At 39.6% G+C, this 18,262-nt stretch overlaps 1 protein-coding gene across 2 annotated transcripts in view; it reads left to right on the forward strand.

Moving 5' to 3' along the window:
- Nucleotides 1–8,799: 8,799 nt before the first annotated feature.
- The window catches only part of LOC119486811 (LHFPL tetraspan subfamily member 3 protein-like), a 31,873-nt gene continuing 22,410 nt past the window's right edge, over nucleotides 8,800–18,262 (forward strand). The window contains exons 1-2 of one of the 2 annotated variants that reach the window (XM_037767218.1): nucleotides 8,801–8,957; nucleotides 9,116–9,882. In XM_037767218.1, coding sequence (XP_037623146.1) covers nucleotides 9,456–9,882 — 427 coding nt within the window. In that variant the 5' untranslated portion in view covers nucleotides 8,801–8,957; nucleotides 9,116–9,455. Of the gene's footprint in view, nucleotides 9,883–18,262 lie in introns of both variants that reach the window. The other variant, XM_037767216.1, reaches the window with a different exon arrangement.

Here is an 18,262-nt window from a genome sequence, read left to right on the forward strand (position 1 = left end):
AGTAATAGACATTGTTACCAAGGCATCACAATACACCATATCAATAATATGAATTTTCAGTCCATTCACTTTAACCAGTGTGATGGTTAACACTCAGTCCTTTCACCGGCACAGGGAATGTGTTTCAGGGAGCACGAAGAGGGTAAATGTTTTCCAAGTCAAGTCAAAAAAGGGGTTAAGTCAGAGTCTGGGGTTTGAGGTTGTGCACGGGATGCTGGGAGTTGAGTGTAAAGGGTGGTGTAGCCGTGTACAGGTTGTGATGTTTACCCTACCGCCGTGGCAGAAGAGGGGCAAGGTTGACACTTCTTGGCTCTGGGATCTTCAATCCAGGATCTAGATGTCTCGTCTGGGTTAGCTCGCCATCAACTTTGAATCTCTCCAAAAAAACCTGACCTGCAGTTATTGACATGGCAAGAATTGTTCATGAATCAATTGCATTTCTGATTCATCAGGAATTAATAATTCCTTTAAGTTCTACAACATATATTCATATAATGTAGCTTTTACAATCAACATATTTTAAATAACCTTCACAGTGCATGAATTACAAATGAAACTGTGGTAAAATGAGACTATCTTAACTTAACATACTTTTTAAATTAAAACAAATAATATTACATGAATTATAAATTATACAGTGTAAACCTGACACATTACTATTTCCTTCTTATATGTCTGTCTTTTTATTTAAATCAAATACACTATACCATGAAATAAAATACCTGACAAAACATAACTCATGTTGCTTCAGTATTAAACAGTTCTGTGGCTTTACTAGCCAGAGAAAACATTGAGCAACTAAACACTCTTTATGTCACATTTTATATTCTTCCCAGTGCAGCTTTAATTCAGTTGAGCTCTACAACATTTAGCTAAATGCACTGTTCATAGCTTAATGCTAAGTCTGTTACCTCTGGGCCTTTTCACTTGAACTTGTTAGCTTAGCACTTGTTAGCTTAGCACTTGTTAGCTTAGCACTTCTTAGTTTAGCACTTGTTAGCTTAGCACTTGTTAGCTTAGCACTTCTTAGTTTAGCACTTCTTAGCTTAGCACTTGTTAGCTTAGCACTTGTTAGCTTAGCACTTCTTAGTTTAGCACTTGTTAGCTTAGCATTTGTTAGTTTAGCACTTGTTAGCTTAGCACTTGTTAGCTTAGCACTTCTTAGCTTAGCACTTGTTAGCTTAGCACTTGTTAGCTTAGCACTTCTTAGTTTAGCACTTGTTAGCTTAGCATTTGTTAGCTTAGCACTTGTTAGCTTAGCACTTCTTAGCTTAGCACTTCTTAGCTTAGCACTTGTTAGCTTAGCACTTCTTAGCTTAGCACTTGTTAGCTTAGCATATCGTGGCGCAGCTCTTATTTATTACAGCGACTCACCAGTTCGGGAGTTTCTCTGTGTCGCTCAGCAGCTTTCAGTGAGCAGGGCCTCTCTCACACACACATCTATGAGCTTATAACAGAGTACAGACTGTTACCATCATGATTTGACAACGTTATATTGTGTTTACAGCTTTATCTGAGCTATATTTGTACCGTTCAGCAGCAGCTCCTCTCCTCACAGCGTCCTCTAGCGGTTGAGTAGCGCATGCTGTCTAGCCTGCCTGGGCTGCGGTGAACCTGCGCTCTGATTGGCTAAGGCTCCTCTGTGTGTTAACTCTTTGTGACCTGGGTTACACTAATCATTATTTTGTGATCTTGCCTGAACATGAGTGTTCGCAATAACTTAATAAAATGAAGGTTGATGGTGTCATGTCCCTTCAGTCTTCCCCCGTATATTACTCATCCAGACATCTATACATATTTGATTGAATCGTTGAAGTGAAGTGTTGTCTGTAAATAATCAACCTGTTAATAGCCGACTATTTGATCTATATGCTGAGATTTCATTGGAGAGAACAGTCTGCTATAACATTAATGTATGACTGTATTACTGTAGCAGCCTCACACTCAACGCACTAACGCACTCACTGTCACCAGCATCATTTAGTGATTTACCACATCCATCCATTATCTGTAACCGTTTATCCCGTTCAGGGTCGTGGGGGCTGGAGCTAATCCCAGCTGACATTGGGCGAAGGCGGGGTACACACTGGACTGGTTGCCAGCCTATCACGACACATAGAGACAGACAACCATTTACACTCACATTCACACCTATGGGCAATTTAGAGTCAACAATTAACCTAACCTGCATGGGAGGAACCGGGAGAAAACCCACGCTAACATGCAAACTCCAGAACCCAGGAGGGTCCTGTAATGGCAATTTTCATATCTGCAGTTTAACACTGTACCTTTAGATAATCTCAGGGCCTCACATGTTCAACTTCGTCACCATAGGACAGTGACCTGACATTTTAGTTCTCTGTAACTGCAAACAACAGATTGCTGAAATACTTGTTATGTCTTGTGATGCTCTGTTGTCTGCTGTGTGCTGACGCATTGATATACTTTCTATCCTTCTCTTCCTTTCTTCTTTGCACTTATCTTCATGTTATGCTTTAAATGTATAAATACTGACTACTCTTTGTATTCGGGGCTCACTTGCCACAGTCCACAACAGGTGGCTGTGCTCGTGAGTCCATCTGCAGATGTTTTAGTTATTAATGTATGCCTTTTTATTAAATTCACTGAAAGACAAGTTGTTACGTTGGTTTGTGTCTTGTTTTAACAGAAACTGCCACCACAGCCCCAAGCCAGATTCAAACCTCCGTCCCTCTTGCTGTGAGGCGACAGTGCTAACCACTGCACCACCGTGCAGCCCTGATTTACCACACTGACAGTGAATATTCACGTATCGTATGTGCCTCAAATCTCAGTGTGAAAACCTTGGTTAACCCACTACACAACAATCATTTTCTCTCCTGTGACAACGAGTTTCTTTCCCCCAAGCACAGCCTCGGCGACACTGGTGGTCTGGTCTATAGCTTGGAGCCATAAGGCCCATCAATTATATATTTTTTAGGACACGGCAGGGGAACAAATTGGAGATCAGCATTTTGGGAATTATTGTTAGTGCAACTCACTACACAGCAACTCTTCGGCATGGCGTTATTACTATTACCGGTTTGTTTAAAGTAGAAGTTTGGAGACATGTTTCAACTTCTTCTCTTTACGCTGTTACCACTTAAGAAGGACACAGGATTGTTTCCCCTTAAAGGGGGCGTGGTCATGCGAGCCTACTCTTGATGACGTATTGGTCTGATGTATAGTGACTCAGAATCAACTTCAACTGGTTACACCGTCATTATCCGCTCTGTGTCACTAGTCATCATCATGCAACACAACAGGAAAGCTAAAGCTGACTCCCAAATACTTTCTTTATTCCGTTCTGATATCGTTCTGCACAGCACCAGGCTTAGTGAGGGTTGTGGCCCAGAGGGCACGGAGCATGAGAAGCATGACCTTTACTGTATATCTGGGCCTTGACTCTCACAGGGATCAGACAATAGTTAACAAGAGATTAGTGACATTATAAGTCATCTTTCAGAGCATTTGTCCTTTATTGTACAACAAAAAGCTAGAGTTAACATGTCGGGTACATTATATTTATAGCAGCAAAGAATATTATTTGAAATCTTTGGTGCAGTACTATACATTTGTGAGTCATCCTTAGATCCTCTCCTCTAGCCAGCCTGTACCACAGTCTAATGTTAGGCTATACTGACCCCTGGTGGTCAGATGTAGTACTACAATCAAGCCAATATTATGTTTCTGCATTACAGGAGGCTGCAGTTTCAGGAAAGCATTTCTAGAAAGAGACAGAGAGATGCAAGAAAACTGAATAGAAATAACATTTAATTGACATTTGACTGGCTGATAACAGAAAATTGAATTCTAAAAATGTAAAGCTGCCAATTGTACACTACTTTTAGATCCCTTCTGAAATGTGGATATACGATGTAGGTCGGTTATAAAACAGTGAGATAGCACCATCTCCAGGTAAATGAGAGAACTATCATTTCTACAAAAATAAGAAAAAACTCATCATTATTTCTTTAACTCATTTAGCAATGACATTTATATTAAATCAGCATCTTCATGCAGGAACAAATTAGCTATGTACTAGATAGTAGTTATGCCTACACTGAAATACTTGACATTTGGGCTGAAACAATTGGTTGATTAATCGATTAGTCGATTGACAAAAAATTAATCCACAACTAAAAATGTCAAAGATTCTCTGATTCCCGCTTCTCAAATGTGAATATTTGCTACTATTATTTGTTTTTTTTAAGATATTAAACTGAATATTTACACGTTGTGGGGTGTCGGTCGGACGTACTGTATGAAGATGTCAACTTGGTCATCTATTTTGTGACATTTTATAGACCAAAAAATTAATACATTAAACAAGAAAATAACCAATAGATGAATCAATAATGAAAATAATCATGAATTGAAGCCTTAATTGTGATGTTACAATTACTCACTGCCTTTTCCACCAGTTTCACAAACAGTGGAAATAAGCCAACAGCAATAAGTACAATCTGTTCACTTTTTTTTATCCTTGAATTGATGTCAGTATTGTTGTATAAATATTATATCAACATGCCAGCAAGAGATAGCAGAGCAAGTAAGGTAAGGCACATGTTTTTTAATTGCACTATCAGACACTGCAGTTATCTAGTGAAGCCTATAGGCTATTTAGTATAATTTGACTAAAAAATAATAATAATGTGGAGAATAAAGTATACTTTTTGTCTCCACATTATTATTATTATTTAGTCAAATTAAATAAGTTCAAAGTTATAAACGTATGTACTGAGTGGACTAATGCAAACTAAGAGAGTCTTGCTGACAAGTCAGCAGAAAATAGGAAAACATGTTTCACAATCCATCCATGATACTACTTTTGTCTTCTTCTTTTGCACAGTACTACTGTACAAGAAAGAGGTCGTGGACGTGAAGAAAAATATGAAGAACCCAAATGAGATGAGGACGACAAAGATTGTAGTCATGAAAGAGAGACAGCAAGAAGGAGTTTACACCAGTTTAACAACAAGAGTGAGCCAGGTTTAGGTAAGCGAACGGCTAACGGCAACACTTACCTCATTTTTGGATTCCTAAAAAAAGACTCTTCTTTACGTGGCTGGAACAAACGAATGTCCTTTATGCTTGTGTATCATTATGAACTATATTTAAGTAGCGTCATTACATTGTTCCCAAGCTGCCACTGTGGTTGTATCCTCACGTTTCTCCTGGTCCTTCTCTAGACTTTGTCTGAGTTCCATATCGCACACTTTTTGTTTTTCCTGCTCTTATAAAGTACATACTACTGTTGCATGCAGTATGCACACAATTGGGATATACAGTACTACTTTGTCATAACATTGCACCTTGAACTTTGACCCTCTTGCTCATATATCTGCTGTTCAGAGGATTGTGGGTCAGAATAGCCAGAAAAAATACTGCATTGACATACTATGTTTTGGGAATACACCAAATATTTTCTGGCATACTAAATAGTATGGTAGTATGAGTATTGGAGCGCACAGCTGGTTGCATTCCTCTGAGCAGTGAATATATGAGCAAGAGGGTCAAAGTTTGCGCAATGTTATGATGAAGTAGTATGTACTGCATAAAATGGGACAATGTTATAATAAAGTTGTATGTCCCAATACTGCATGCAACAGTACCTACTTTGTAAGGGCAGCCGCAGTACGTACTGAAGTAAAAAGAAAAAGTATGTGATTTGGAACGCAGCATTAGACTGACCCTACAGTACAGTAAACCCATAATGCAGTTCAGTACAACCGGTGGTGGAAGAAATACTCAGATCATTTACTCAAGTAAAAGTAGCTATAGGTACCACAGTGTAAAAATACTCTGTATATACTGAAGTAAAAGTACATACTGTATCTATTAGCATCAAAATATACTTAAAGGTCCCATATTATGCTCATTTTCAGGATCATACTTGTATATTGTGTTTCTACTAGAACATGTTTACATGCTGTAATGTTAAAAAAAACTTTATTTTCCTCATACTGTCGGCCTGAATATGTCTGTATTTACCCTCTGTCTGAAACGCTCCGTTTTAGTGCATTTCGATGGAATTGCGACAAAATTGCAACAGAATTGCAACAGAATTGCAACAGAATTGCGTTGCTAGGCAACAGCTTGGGTCCATGTGTTCTTCCTGTCAGCTGGTGACATTCACATACACTGCAACCAGGAATAAACTAGGACACATTTAGATTGTTTATGTTTAAATCTGTGTAAAGGGTCTAAATATTGTATATGTGTGACATCACAAATGGACAGGAATACCGACAGCTTGTTTCAAATGCGGAGTTTATGAATACGGGCTGTGTGTATTTCCCCGTGGAATGAGTGTTTCGATACTTTCACAGTATTTATGTAGGACTTAAGCCTTATAATATGGGACCTTTAATGTACCAAAAGTAGAAGTAGCCTACTCATTATGCAGAATGGCCTATTTCAGAATAATATATGCATATTATATCACTGAGTTATAATTAGTGATGCATTAATGTGTAAGCATCACTAATGTTGGAAGCTGGTAATTCAACTACTTTACATACTGCCAGCTAGCTTATCATTTATGCATCAGGGACATTTTGGGCTTTTTAATTGTTAGTTTTTCGATCACTTTGGCTGTGTTAATGCAGCAGAAATATATCTTTAACTCTATTTTATTGTATTTTTTTATAGTGTAAAGTAGTTGGTATGTACATTGATATAGAGATAGTGTTTTTCGAACCTATACCTCATGGCTTTTGTGTGAGTGATGCACGTTTTTTGTGATCTATGTAAATTGCTGCTGTAACACCTCAATTTCCCATTGGGGATCAATAAAGTACATCTATCTATCTATCTATCTATCTATCTATCTATAATCTATCTATCTATCATCTATCTATCTATCTAAGGCATACATTTTGGCATGGGTGTGAGTTGTTTTGTTTTGTTTTTCTTCGAATTTTAGAAGTTCAACCTCATCTTCTATAATAAGTATAATAAACCGTGTAGCCCAAATACAGACACTCAGACCCTTAAGGACAAAAATATCCCCACTGAAACCCATTAAAACCACAGTGTTTGATCTCACAGTCATTATAGCATAAAATCATGCATTCTATTACAGCAGGCTTTCAAAGCCATTTTCTCATGTTTGCCCTATGGGGGTAAATACATGCTATTTTCCTGCTTTCCACTATGGGTTATTGCTGCTGTGTTATAGAGCACTGCAATGTTTAATGCAACCCCCACCCCCTCCAACATTTAGTATGCAGAAAATAATTAAATTTTTGTGTTGTTGTTTGTTTGTTTTTTTGTTGTCGTTTTTCATTAAAAAAAAACAGTGGCATTATGCAAACAAACTGGCATTTAAAGGGTTAAAATTCTGAAAATGAATGAATATTTGGTAGTTATGATCAGGACTGGAGTTACTTAAAAGATTCAAGTGTAAAATATATATATTTGACATTTTTGTCCTCTACAAGGACATCAGAGCAACTTTTTTTAAAGGGATGCACAAGGGTTAATTCATAATAATATATCATAATTTATTAAGTGGTTTATATTTTGTAGTAATAATCTAAATCTGCAAAGTAACTAATGTTGTTAAATACATTTAATGGAGTAAAAAGTACAGCATTGGCTACTAAAATGTAGGGGAGTAGAGGTATAAAGTAGCATAACATGGAAATACTCAAGTAAAATACAAGTACCTCAAAATTGTACTTAAAACAGTCCTTGACGAAATATCCTTAGTTACATTTTAACACCATCATGTATGGCCTTTAAATAACCATGGTGTTGAATCAACACCTCTCTAACCAACAAAACTGAACATACGTTTCAAAAAAAGTAATTGCAGAGCTGTTGTATTGGATTGTATGAGATAGTACAGGTGTAATTAAAACACTAATAGTGTCAGTTTTCATTATTTCTCTAATTAAATATGTGAAAATTGACATGTCCAAGCCTCATTATGCTGCCTGTTCTCTCAAACACTGATGCAGGTGCACATCATCTCTCATTATACAGCAAAACAATGTAGCCTACTTTGCTGCTGTACACTGCAAATTTCCCCACTGCGGGACTAATAAAGGAATATCTTATCTTATCTTATTTACTTCTGCAAACAACAACTATTCGCTGCTTGCAGTGTATTCAGCCCTGTGCTTTTTTCAGGCCACCATGTGCAGTTTGCATGAAGTGTTACATAACCTCCATGGCATTCATTCATTCATTCATTCATTCTCACTGTGCAATATCATTTTCCACTTGTGCAATTTTGTTAATAGTCGGTTTCATGTCAATACTGTATATGCTGCTCCTATTTTTATACTTCCTTCTATTTAAATGGTTAATATTGTGTTACACTTTGTTTAGCTCTTTTTTTTTACTGTGTTAGCTGATGCATCTTGTTTTTTGCTTTATCCCCTTTGCTGCTGTACACTGCAAATTTGCCTACAAATAAAGGAGTATCTTATCTTATTTTATCTCATTTACTGAACTGCAAACAACAAATATTCGCTGCTTGCAGTGTATTCAGCCCTGTGCTTTTTTTCAGGCCACCATGTGCAGTTTGCATGAAGTGTTACATAACCTCCTGGCAGCAGCAGGGCAGCCTTCATGAAGCCGAGCAGTGCGTCTCTAACACGGCAGGTAACACAGATTTACCCTGCTAAAAAAATATATATATATATATATTTAACAGCATTCAACCCCTTTTTTTTCTTCAGCATATTATTTGGTCAGTCTGGTGGTTGTTGACGCAGAGACACCCAGAAGCTGCGTCTCTCTCATCTGAGAGCCCCTCCCTCTCTCCATCCTCTCTGACTCCAGCATCAGCATCACTGTGTGATGCATCACCACTGTGTGATGCTGCCATCATAACCCGGAGAACAAATTCCCCGTTTAACGATCGTGAAGGGGGATTCGTCGTATATTTTGTGAATGGTTATTATTATGGTCGGCTGCATTCATTTGTAAGTACCAACCAGGCCTATATATAATGTGTTACTGGATGCGACCCCATTCAGACACATAATAGACCACACGACTCGTTTGCTTGGCTGTTGCTATTTTTATATTTTGGGCTTGTGCGCAAATCTTTGAGGGTGAATAATACATTTCTCTCTTTCAGTCGGAGGTTTTTTTTCCAAGGACATCCATCAGTGAGCCACACGGTGCTGCAGAGATGTGGGACGCAGCCTCTTTCTGTTTTTGATGCTGATGCTGATGAGTTCATATTAGAGTTATAATCGGTCATATCTGGGTTCAAGCTCTCTGCTGCTCTCTCGGTTCATAAGGATGCGACGTCATGACTCGATCGCTGCTGCCTCGCTGCCAGATGTTGCAGATGTGCTGCAGCTGCACAGATAGACGCTCCTCTTGCTCTCGCTGCTGTTTTTTTGGGAGGATGCTTCTGTAAGTCCTCGCTTTGTGCTCGGTGCAGATCGCATTCATATTTCTTTTTGCGTAAAATGATACCTGGATCTGCCGCATCAATGCTGCCGTCTGCAGAAGCTGCGAAACTGTACCAGACCAATTACGTCCGCAACTCGCGTATGATCGGACTCCTCTGGGCCATCTTCACCATCCTGTTCGGCATCGTTAACGTGATCATCTTCTCGCAGCCCTACTGGATCGGAGATGGCGTGGACACTCCGCAGGCCGGATACTTCGGCCTCTTCCACTTCTGCTCCGGAGACGGCATCGCCAGAGAGCTGGACTGTCAGGGCAGCTTCACGGAGTTCGCTGCGATCCCCTCCACCGCCTTCAAGGCCGCCTCCTTCCTCATCGGGATGTCCATGATGCTGGTCTGCTGCTGCATCGGCTGCTTCAGCCTCTTCTTCCTCCTCAGCACCTCCACCGTGTACAAGATCTGCGGCTGGATGCAGGCAGCATCAGGTAAGAGACTTTACCTCCTATAGTGGGCTGCAGGGGGATGATGGAGGGGACCTTGAAAGGGGCTGAGGATAGTTTATAATCACTGTATTCATGAATGCATGACAACATATAGTTTATAATCACTGTATTCATGAATGCATGACAACATATAGTTTATAATCACTGTATTGATGAATGCATGACAACATATAGTTTATAATCACTGTATTTATGAATGCATGACAACATATAGTTTATAATCACTGTATTGATGAATGCATGACAACATATAGTTTATAATCACTGTATTGATGAATGCATGACAACATATAGTTTATAATCACTGTATTCATGAATGCATGACAACATATAGTTTATAATCACTGTATTTATGAATGCATGACAACATATAGTTTATAATCACTGTATTTATGAATGCATGACAACATATAGTTTATAATCACTGTATTCATGAATGCATGACAACATATAGTTTATAATCACTGTATTCATGAATGCATGACAACATATAGTTTATAATCACTGTATTCATGAATGCATGACAACATATAGTTTATAATCACTGTATTCATGAATGCATGACAACATATAGTTTATAATCACTGTATTTATGAATGCATGACAACATATAGTTTATAATCACTGTATTCATGAATGCATGACAACATATAGTTTATGGTCACTGTATTCATGAATATGTATGCATGACAATATGCTTATGTATCAGTTAAGTTGTTGCAGCAATTTTTGGGTTGGTACCATTTGTTACACCAATTTGGTGCTTAATTTAACCATTTTACCACTCACGAATTGATCAAAATGATCAATAATCCCTCCAAAATACCACATTAAGACACTAAGACCTTGAGGAACACCATAGAAAAAGCCATGCTGTGATTTGTCATCAAAAGCTTTTGACATTTGGAGATTTCTGCAAGAATAGGTGATTGGATGGCGAGCACTTCTGTTCTGGAAACTGCTCCGAAACCCCCTTATTGTCAATGTACTTATTCACAACATGAATGCATGACAACATGGTATCTTCCCAGCTACACTGAACACAGTCCTAAAAAAATAAATGTTGGGCCCTCTAGGGACAAGATCTTAAGTGTCTGAGGGGCCTAAAGTCTTTCTGATAAGGTCTGTGGTGGCAGTTTCTGTTAAAACAAGACACAAACCAAAGTCACAATTTGTCTTTAAAGAAATTTAATAAAAAAGCATATATTAATAAGAAAAGCATCTGCAGAGGGACTCCTATAGTGGGCTGCAGGGGGATGATGGAGGGGACCTTGAAAGGTGCTGAGGATAGTTTATAATCACTGTATTCATGAATGCATGCCAACATGATATCTTCCCAGCTACACTGAACACAGTCCTAAAAAAAATAAATGTTGGGCCCTAGGGACAAGATCTTAAGATAAGATAAGATAAGATAAGATAAGATGAACCTTTATTAATACCCAGAGGGAAATTCAGGTGTCAAAGCAGCAACATCAGCAAACAGAGTGAAACACAGGAGAGGTAAAGGTATACACAAATTATAAAAACAATAGAGATATAAAAGATACAGAGTTAATGGGTGAACATAGTGTATGCAGTCCGTCAATAAATAAATGTAGTATGTGCAATAAATAAATGTAATATGTACATATGTGCAGTCTATAAAGTGGTATATAGGATGTAAAGTAAGTGTAAAGTGTGCCAGTGGTTAGAGTCCAAGATGGTTGCAGATAGTGCATGTTTAAAGGTCTTAAATTCCTCATAGTTCTCATATGGGGTCAGTCTTGGTTGTGGAGCCTGATGGCTACCAGCATGAAGGACTGACCCAGGTGCTTTGTGTCCCCCAACATGCCACGGCAAAGAAGAGTACACTGGCTACTACAGACTGGTAAAACATCTGCAGCAGCCTATTACACACATTGAAAGACCTGAGCCTTCTCCTGTAGAGGGCCTCTGTGTTGTCATTCCAGTCCAGTTTACTGTTCATATGTACTCCCAGGAATTTGTAGCTGTCCACCACCTCCACCTCCTCCCCTCGGATGGTGATGGGAGTTCGGGGCCTCTAGGCCCACCGGAAGTCCACCACCAGCTCCTTGGTCTTTCCAATGTTAAGCTGGAGGTGATTGTTATCACACCACCCTACGAAGTTCTCCACCAGGGCACTGTACTCCTCCTCGTTGTCATCCGCGATGAAGCTGACGATGGAGGAGTCATCGGAGAACTTCTGTAGGTGGCATGTACCCGAGTTGAAGCGGAAGTCGGAGGTGTAGGTGGTGAACAGGAAGGGTGACAGCACAGTTCCTTGGGGGGCGCCGGTGTTGCTCACCAGCACATCTGACAGGCTGCCCTGCAGTCTGACATACTGTGGTCTGCTGGTGAGGTAGTCCGTAATCCAGGCCACCAGGCCATGATCTACCTGCAGCGCTGAGAGCTTCTCAGCTAGCCGGAGTGGCTGGATAGTGTTGAAGGCGCTGGAGAAGTCGAAGAACAATATTCTGATGGTGCTGTGCGGTCTCTCCAGGTGTGTGTAGGCTCTGTGGAGCATGTAGATGATGGCATCATCCACACCGATGTTTGCCTGGTGTGCAAACTGCAGGGGGTCCAGGGAGACGCTCACAAGGGGCTTGAGGTGCTGCAGAACCAGTCTCTCAAAGATCTTCATGACGTGTGACGTCAGAGCAACTGCCTGTAGTCATTGGGGGTGCTGGGGTGTCCCTTCTTGGGCAAAAAATGTCTTTCTGATCAGGTCTGTGGTGGCAGTTTCTGTTAAAACAAGACAGAAACCAAGGTCACAACTTGTCTTTCAAGTAAATTTAATAAAAAAGCACATATTAATAAGAGAAGCATCTGCAGATGGACTCACGAGCACAGCCACCTGAGTGGGCTGTGGCAAGTGAGCCCCGAACACAAAACTAGTCAGGCCTTTATACATACTAATACAAAACACACAGACAAGTAAAAAATAATAAAGTGAATCATTATCCTTAAGTGAGCACAGAACAGACAACAGAGCATCACAAGACATAACAAGTACTTCAGCCCTCTGTTGTTTATAGTCACAGAAGACAAAACTGTCGGGTCACTGTTTTTAATGCTTATGGTGACGAGGTCTGCTAGATGTGAGGCGCTGAGATTCTCTAAAGGTACATGGTTCACTTTGGCCTCCTGAGATATGAAAATTTCCATTACAGTTCCTTGGCATGACGCGTTGTGGAAACCCCTTACACTGGGGGTGGATTTGAATTTGATCGATCAGTTGTTTAGATAAATGATTCGTCAGTGGGAGCAGCCAAAGTGAAGATAAGCAGACAGTGTCCAGGATCTCTCCTGGAGCTGTCAGCCAACACACTGCTGAACACAGAGTGCTGTCCATGGTGCTGAAGTGTAGCTCAGAACATTACTGGTTCAGTTACTGTTTGACTGTGTAAGCTACAGGTGTAGTATCTCAGCTTATTTCAAAATATATAAATAAAATCTAGCATTTACAAATATTACTGATATAAATAAACCATCTGCAACTGAAAACATTGATCACTTTTAGTATCTGCCTTGTGTTTTATATCTTTTATTATCAAAAATATCCAATATCACAATCAGACAACTCTATTTACAAACTACAAATGTATAAATCCAAAATGTGCAAAAGGAATGACTAAAATGTCCCATAACTAAAAAAGTCAAACCCACCCAAAAAACTGATTGCATAAAAAAAAGTCAAAATCAATAAAACCCCTTAAATGAATTTACTCAAAATTAAACGAACCCATAATTAAAACCCATTAATTGAAACTAACAATTCTTAATTCTTAATCAACCAAATAAACCAAGAAGTGTCTAAAATAAATTAACACCCCGACAAAATACTAATAACCAAAAATGAATTAACTATAAAAGAAAAACAAAATGCTTAAACCAACATAAGAGAAACCATACCCCTATAATTGAACTCCACATCAAAATCAATCAGAATCAAGCCTTGCGTTTGCATGTATCAGAAAACCTGTCAGGCAATTTGGGAGTAATAGCAGGTTCTAATTAGTAACCTCCAATTAGGCCAATTAGCCCCAATACTGATCTTAATAAGCATAAACGGTGTTGGCCATGAAGTGGTCAGTCCACATTAAATACAGTTTCTTTGTCAATGTCATTATTCAATTCAAATTGTTTCCTCTATCACTTCGTCCAGTCATGGCGGACCAGTTTTCACAGTTTTCAGTGACCCCTCAATCCTTTAATCCTCTAATGTCACCACATGAAAATGGTCCAAGTGAGTTCCACACAGTGAGGTATACAGATCAGTATACTAGGGCTGCAACTAACGATTATTTTCATAATCTGCTGATTATGTTCTAGATTAATCGATTAATCGTTTGGTTTATAAAATGTCAGAAAATAGTGAAACATGTCCATCCCACCTCCCCAATGTCCAAGGTGATGTCTTTAAATGTCTTGCTCTGTCACTCAAAAACCCCAAACTGCGTTATCTGCCATTTTTGCATGAAAAACTATTTAATGATTAATTGATTATCAAAATAGTGCAGCTTTAATCCGTCACACTGGTATTGGATCGGTACTCTGTCTTGGCAGATACCCTGAGTTAAGGTATGGGACTCGGTATCAGGAGAGAAAAAAAGTCGAATGGTTGCATTTCTAGTTCCAATCCTGTGTTTTGAATTTCGGTGGGCGGTGTAACATTATTACCCAGCTTTGTTGATTACTGTGATTACTCTGACTCTACTTCTGATTGGTCAATCACGGCATTCTATGGTCTGTCATTTCTTTATAGCAGACCGTTGCTATGTATAACTGACCGTTGCTATCTATAACTGACCGTTGCTATGGACGCAGTTCTGATCTCGGACTCTGGAGGACCATTTTTGTGTCAAATTATTAATTTCTTAAGTAGGTAGCCATGTAATAAGCGGGATAATGTACAGCTAGCAGGTCATTGTTGTGAAATAAACCCCTTCAGGGCGATGTGGCATTGATATATAGAGATATTGGTACCTTGATGTTTACCATGCTTCTTTGGTTTTCATCATAACCCTCATAATACATCACCACAACATAAGTGCACATGTACGCAGCCTATATCTCTGAAAAGCACACATCTCTTTTCATTATTGGTCAAAAAAAATGATGGTCCAGTGTATTTGGATAATATAATGCAGAATTTATAGATGTAACTTTTTTTAATGAGACTGCGTGACCACATATAATATGCACTTAATTGCATGATAATACTGGCATAGAACCTAAGAGGTATACTGTAACTACAATACAGCCAAATATAATGTGAACTGTTTTTTGTATGACCTGCAGTCTATCCTCAGCTCACAGGTGCGTGTGGATGTTTGTGTGGTAGAGTTAGGGGTGCTGAGGGTGTTTAAATGTTGTTGAGGTCAGTGGTTCAGCTGCTGGCAGCATTTTGTCACTATAACTGTGAGCTAAAGTCATCCAGCGTGAGCAGAGGCCTCCGTCATCTGAGAGGAGTCCAAGCGTTGTCAAACATCACGTCTGCTCAGCTGAACGCAGTGGGTCGAAGCAGCCGGCTTCCTGTTCTCAACGAACACAAATGAGGAGGGGGATTATTTGGAACAGCTCCAGCTCAGTGTGTTATGCTGGGATGAATTAATGCAATAAGCCTGTTTAATGAGGAGGCCGTCGGGCTTTGTGCTTCTGTAGCTAAGAGATGAAAGAGAAAGCCAAGAGGAGAGACCCTGACCACGGCAGGCTGGCACAGGGAAGCCTAATGAGGAGGCCTGGCTGCTTAGCGCTGTCAAACTCCATTACGCTTAGCTGAAGGTTAAACTCACGCTGCCTTCGCCGTGGAGGACAGGTGGCCCACTTGCATCTGTAATGGGCCCCTTACTGTCAGCTGATGTTTTGATAGGGGAGGTACAAATCATCAGTATGAGAGTGATAAATGGCAGGCCAAAATGTGTGTGCGTGTGTGTGTGTGCAAGAGAAAGAGAAAAAGGGAGAGAGAAACCATTCCTTTTATTTCTTTACATTTTGGTAACACAAATGGATGCCACATCTCATCTCATGCCAAGAAATGTTTTCTGATTGTGTACATTTTATAGAGCGGTGAAGTCCCGGCCCTTCCGGTGGACCCCTTAGGACTTTATTTAAGAAAGAATATGAACGGTAGTCAATGGCAAGAGACAAATATTCTTTTGATCCCGTTTAAATTGCACCATGAATCACACATATCATGTTTGTCAATTTAAAAGATAATTTTGCAAGTTAAGAAAATCTCAGTTTGTCGTAGAATCATTTAGTTTTGTGTGAAACTGCTCAGTTAACTACATCTCTCGTCTCGCACAATAAACGTCACCCACACTAGCTATAGCTATCTAACTTAGCTATGTTCCACGCACAAATGTAACGTTATCTTGATTTGTTTTATCCAGCGACTCCTGGTCTTTTTATCAGCCACGAAGCGAAAGAATGAGCAAGACCCGTTGCTGGTGAGAGTACATCCCAGAACGAAACACACAGGCATCGTAGCTTTAAATTGACAAACATCATGTAAAATATTTGTCTCTCGCCGTTGACTACCGTTCATATTTTTTCAGAAATGAGGTCCCATGGTGGTCCACCGGACTTCGCCTCTCTACAGTTATATCTAGGGGTGTAACAATACATTGATCTGGACCGATATATCGATTCAATAATCAACAATCCAATATCATTGATGCAAAGTGAAAATATCGATACATATTATGTTTAAGACACACTTTTATTTTGAAATTCCCACTCTATATTTATTCTTTTCATTAAAAAGAACAGACTGTTTTTCATTTAACTGTTTGGAAGAGCTCAGTAATAAAATTGTCAAATTATATTTTAGTTGCTTTTGTGAGTTGATATCAACTCTTGTATCGATCGCAGGCTCCTGAATTGAGTCAAATCAAAATCGTATTGAGTCAGCAAATATCTTACCGTTGTCCAAAGAATCAATATGATATTGTATCGTGACGAAACTTGTGATGTACACCCTAGTTATTTCCCTGTCTTTGTTGCAGAATTATATGATGTGAAAAAATGGCATATAGCAAAACAAGACCTTGCCTCATTGAGAAAAAGAGCTATTCAGACACTCCGACTCAATATCAAGGTCACACTGTACGTGTTGGCTCTATATGTAATTTAAGTGATGCCACACTCGCAGCAGCTTTCACAAATCCCCTCGGGCTGAGGCCGGAAGGTTGTGTATAAACACTTAACAACATATAACAAATTCACGCCGAGCTCCTTCTCCAGTGAATCAGCCGGTGGGAGCCAATCACAATCTCTCTCTCCAGGAGGAGAGTTTTCTGTGAAGCCCAGGTCAAAAACAAGGCTGAATATTTGATGAGAAAGCAAACCACCAGGATACATTAGACCTCTCAAAATGTCTACCAAACAAAGCTGAGTGCTGCAGAAATGTTCCTGCGTCCATCCTGCCCTAGATGGACTCGTATCCTTCTTTTACCTCGCCAGAGCTATTTCTGTCTGTGCATCTGCTCACGTCTATGGCATGCAGATGTAAGCATGTTTTTTCCCCCACTGAGCCGAGAGCAGCAAGATGCACAAGCTCTTTAACCTCATCTCTGTCTGTTTCCTCCACACCCTCCTGTGCATCTCAATTTGTTTCACCTGCTCATTTTGACCTCACAATATTTATTTTCATACCTTTTCTTTTCTTCAACTCCCCTCTCCTCTTTCCTCTTCATAACCTTGTTCCAGTGAGTACAGTCTGTCCATTTCATTCTCCATCTTTTTTGTCCTGCAGTTCTTCAGGGGTCTGCACGGCAATTAACGAAGAAGACTGTGAGGTCACTGATAATTACTTCGCAGTTTTACACCCCGTCTACGTACTCTGTTATGTCGGCTGCCAGCCTTTTTTCTATATTTGGTGAGATTTTGTTTCTTCTCAAAAAACATATGAGTCACACCTGTGAATAAGCAAGATGTAGGCTTTGTAAAGTCAGCAGAACAAATGTGCAGACTGAAGGCGGCCTATTTGGAAAAATACAGACTTACTTAGCGGTCAGATGTCTATTTTTCCCTCTTTTTGTTTTGGTCTGTTCTGTTAGTGTGGGCTTGGTTGTGTGGATGTTTTTTTCTCCTGAAATAAAAGGTTTGCTTTGGAATTCACAGGGAAGCAAAATGACAAAATTGCATTTGGAAAACATCCTCTGCTTCTTTGTTGATGTCTTTGGTAGTTAATACTTTAGGGAGCACTTTTCAGAATGTGCACAAGCCTGTGCTTTCTGCAGCATTTGAATCAAGTGAGATGTAGGCTCATTTTCTCATAGACTTCTATACAATCAGACTTCTTTTTGCAACCAGAGGAGTCGCCCCCTGCTGGCTATTAGAAAGAATGCAAGTT

The sequence above is a fragment of the Sebastes umbrosus genome, chromosome 4 (genome assembly GCF_015220745.1).
Source record: "Sebastes umbrosus isolate fSebUmb1 chromosome 4, fSebUmb1.pri, whole genome shotgun sequence".
NCBI lineage: Eukaryota > Metazoa > Chordata > Actinopteri > Perciformes > Sebastidae > Sebastes > Sebastes umbrosus.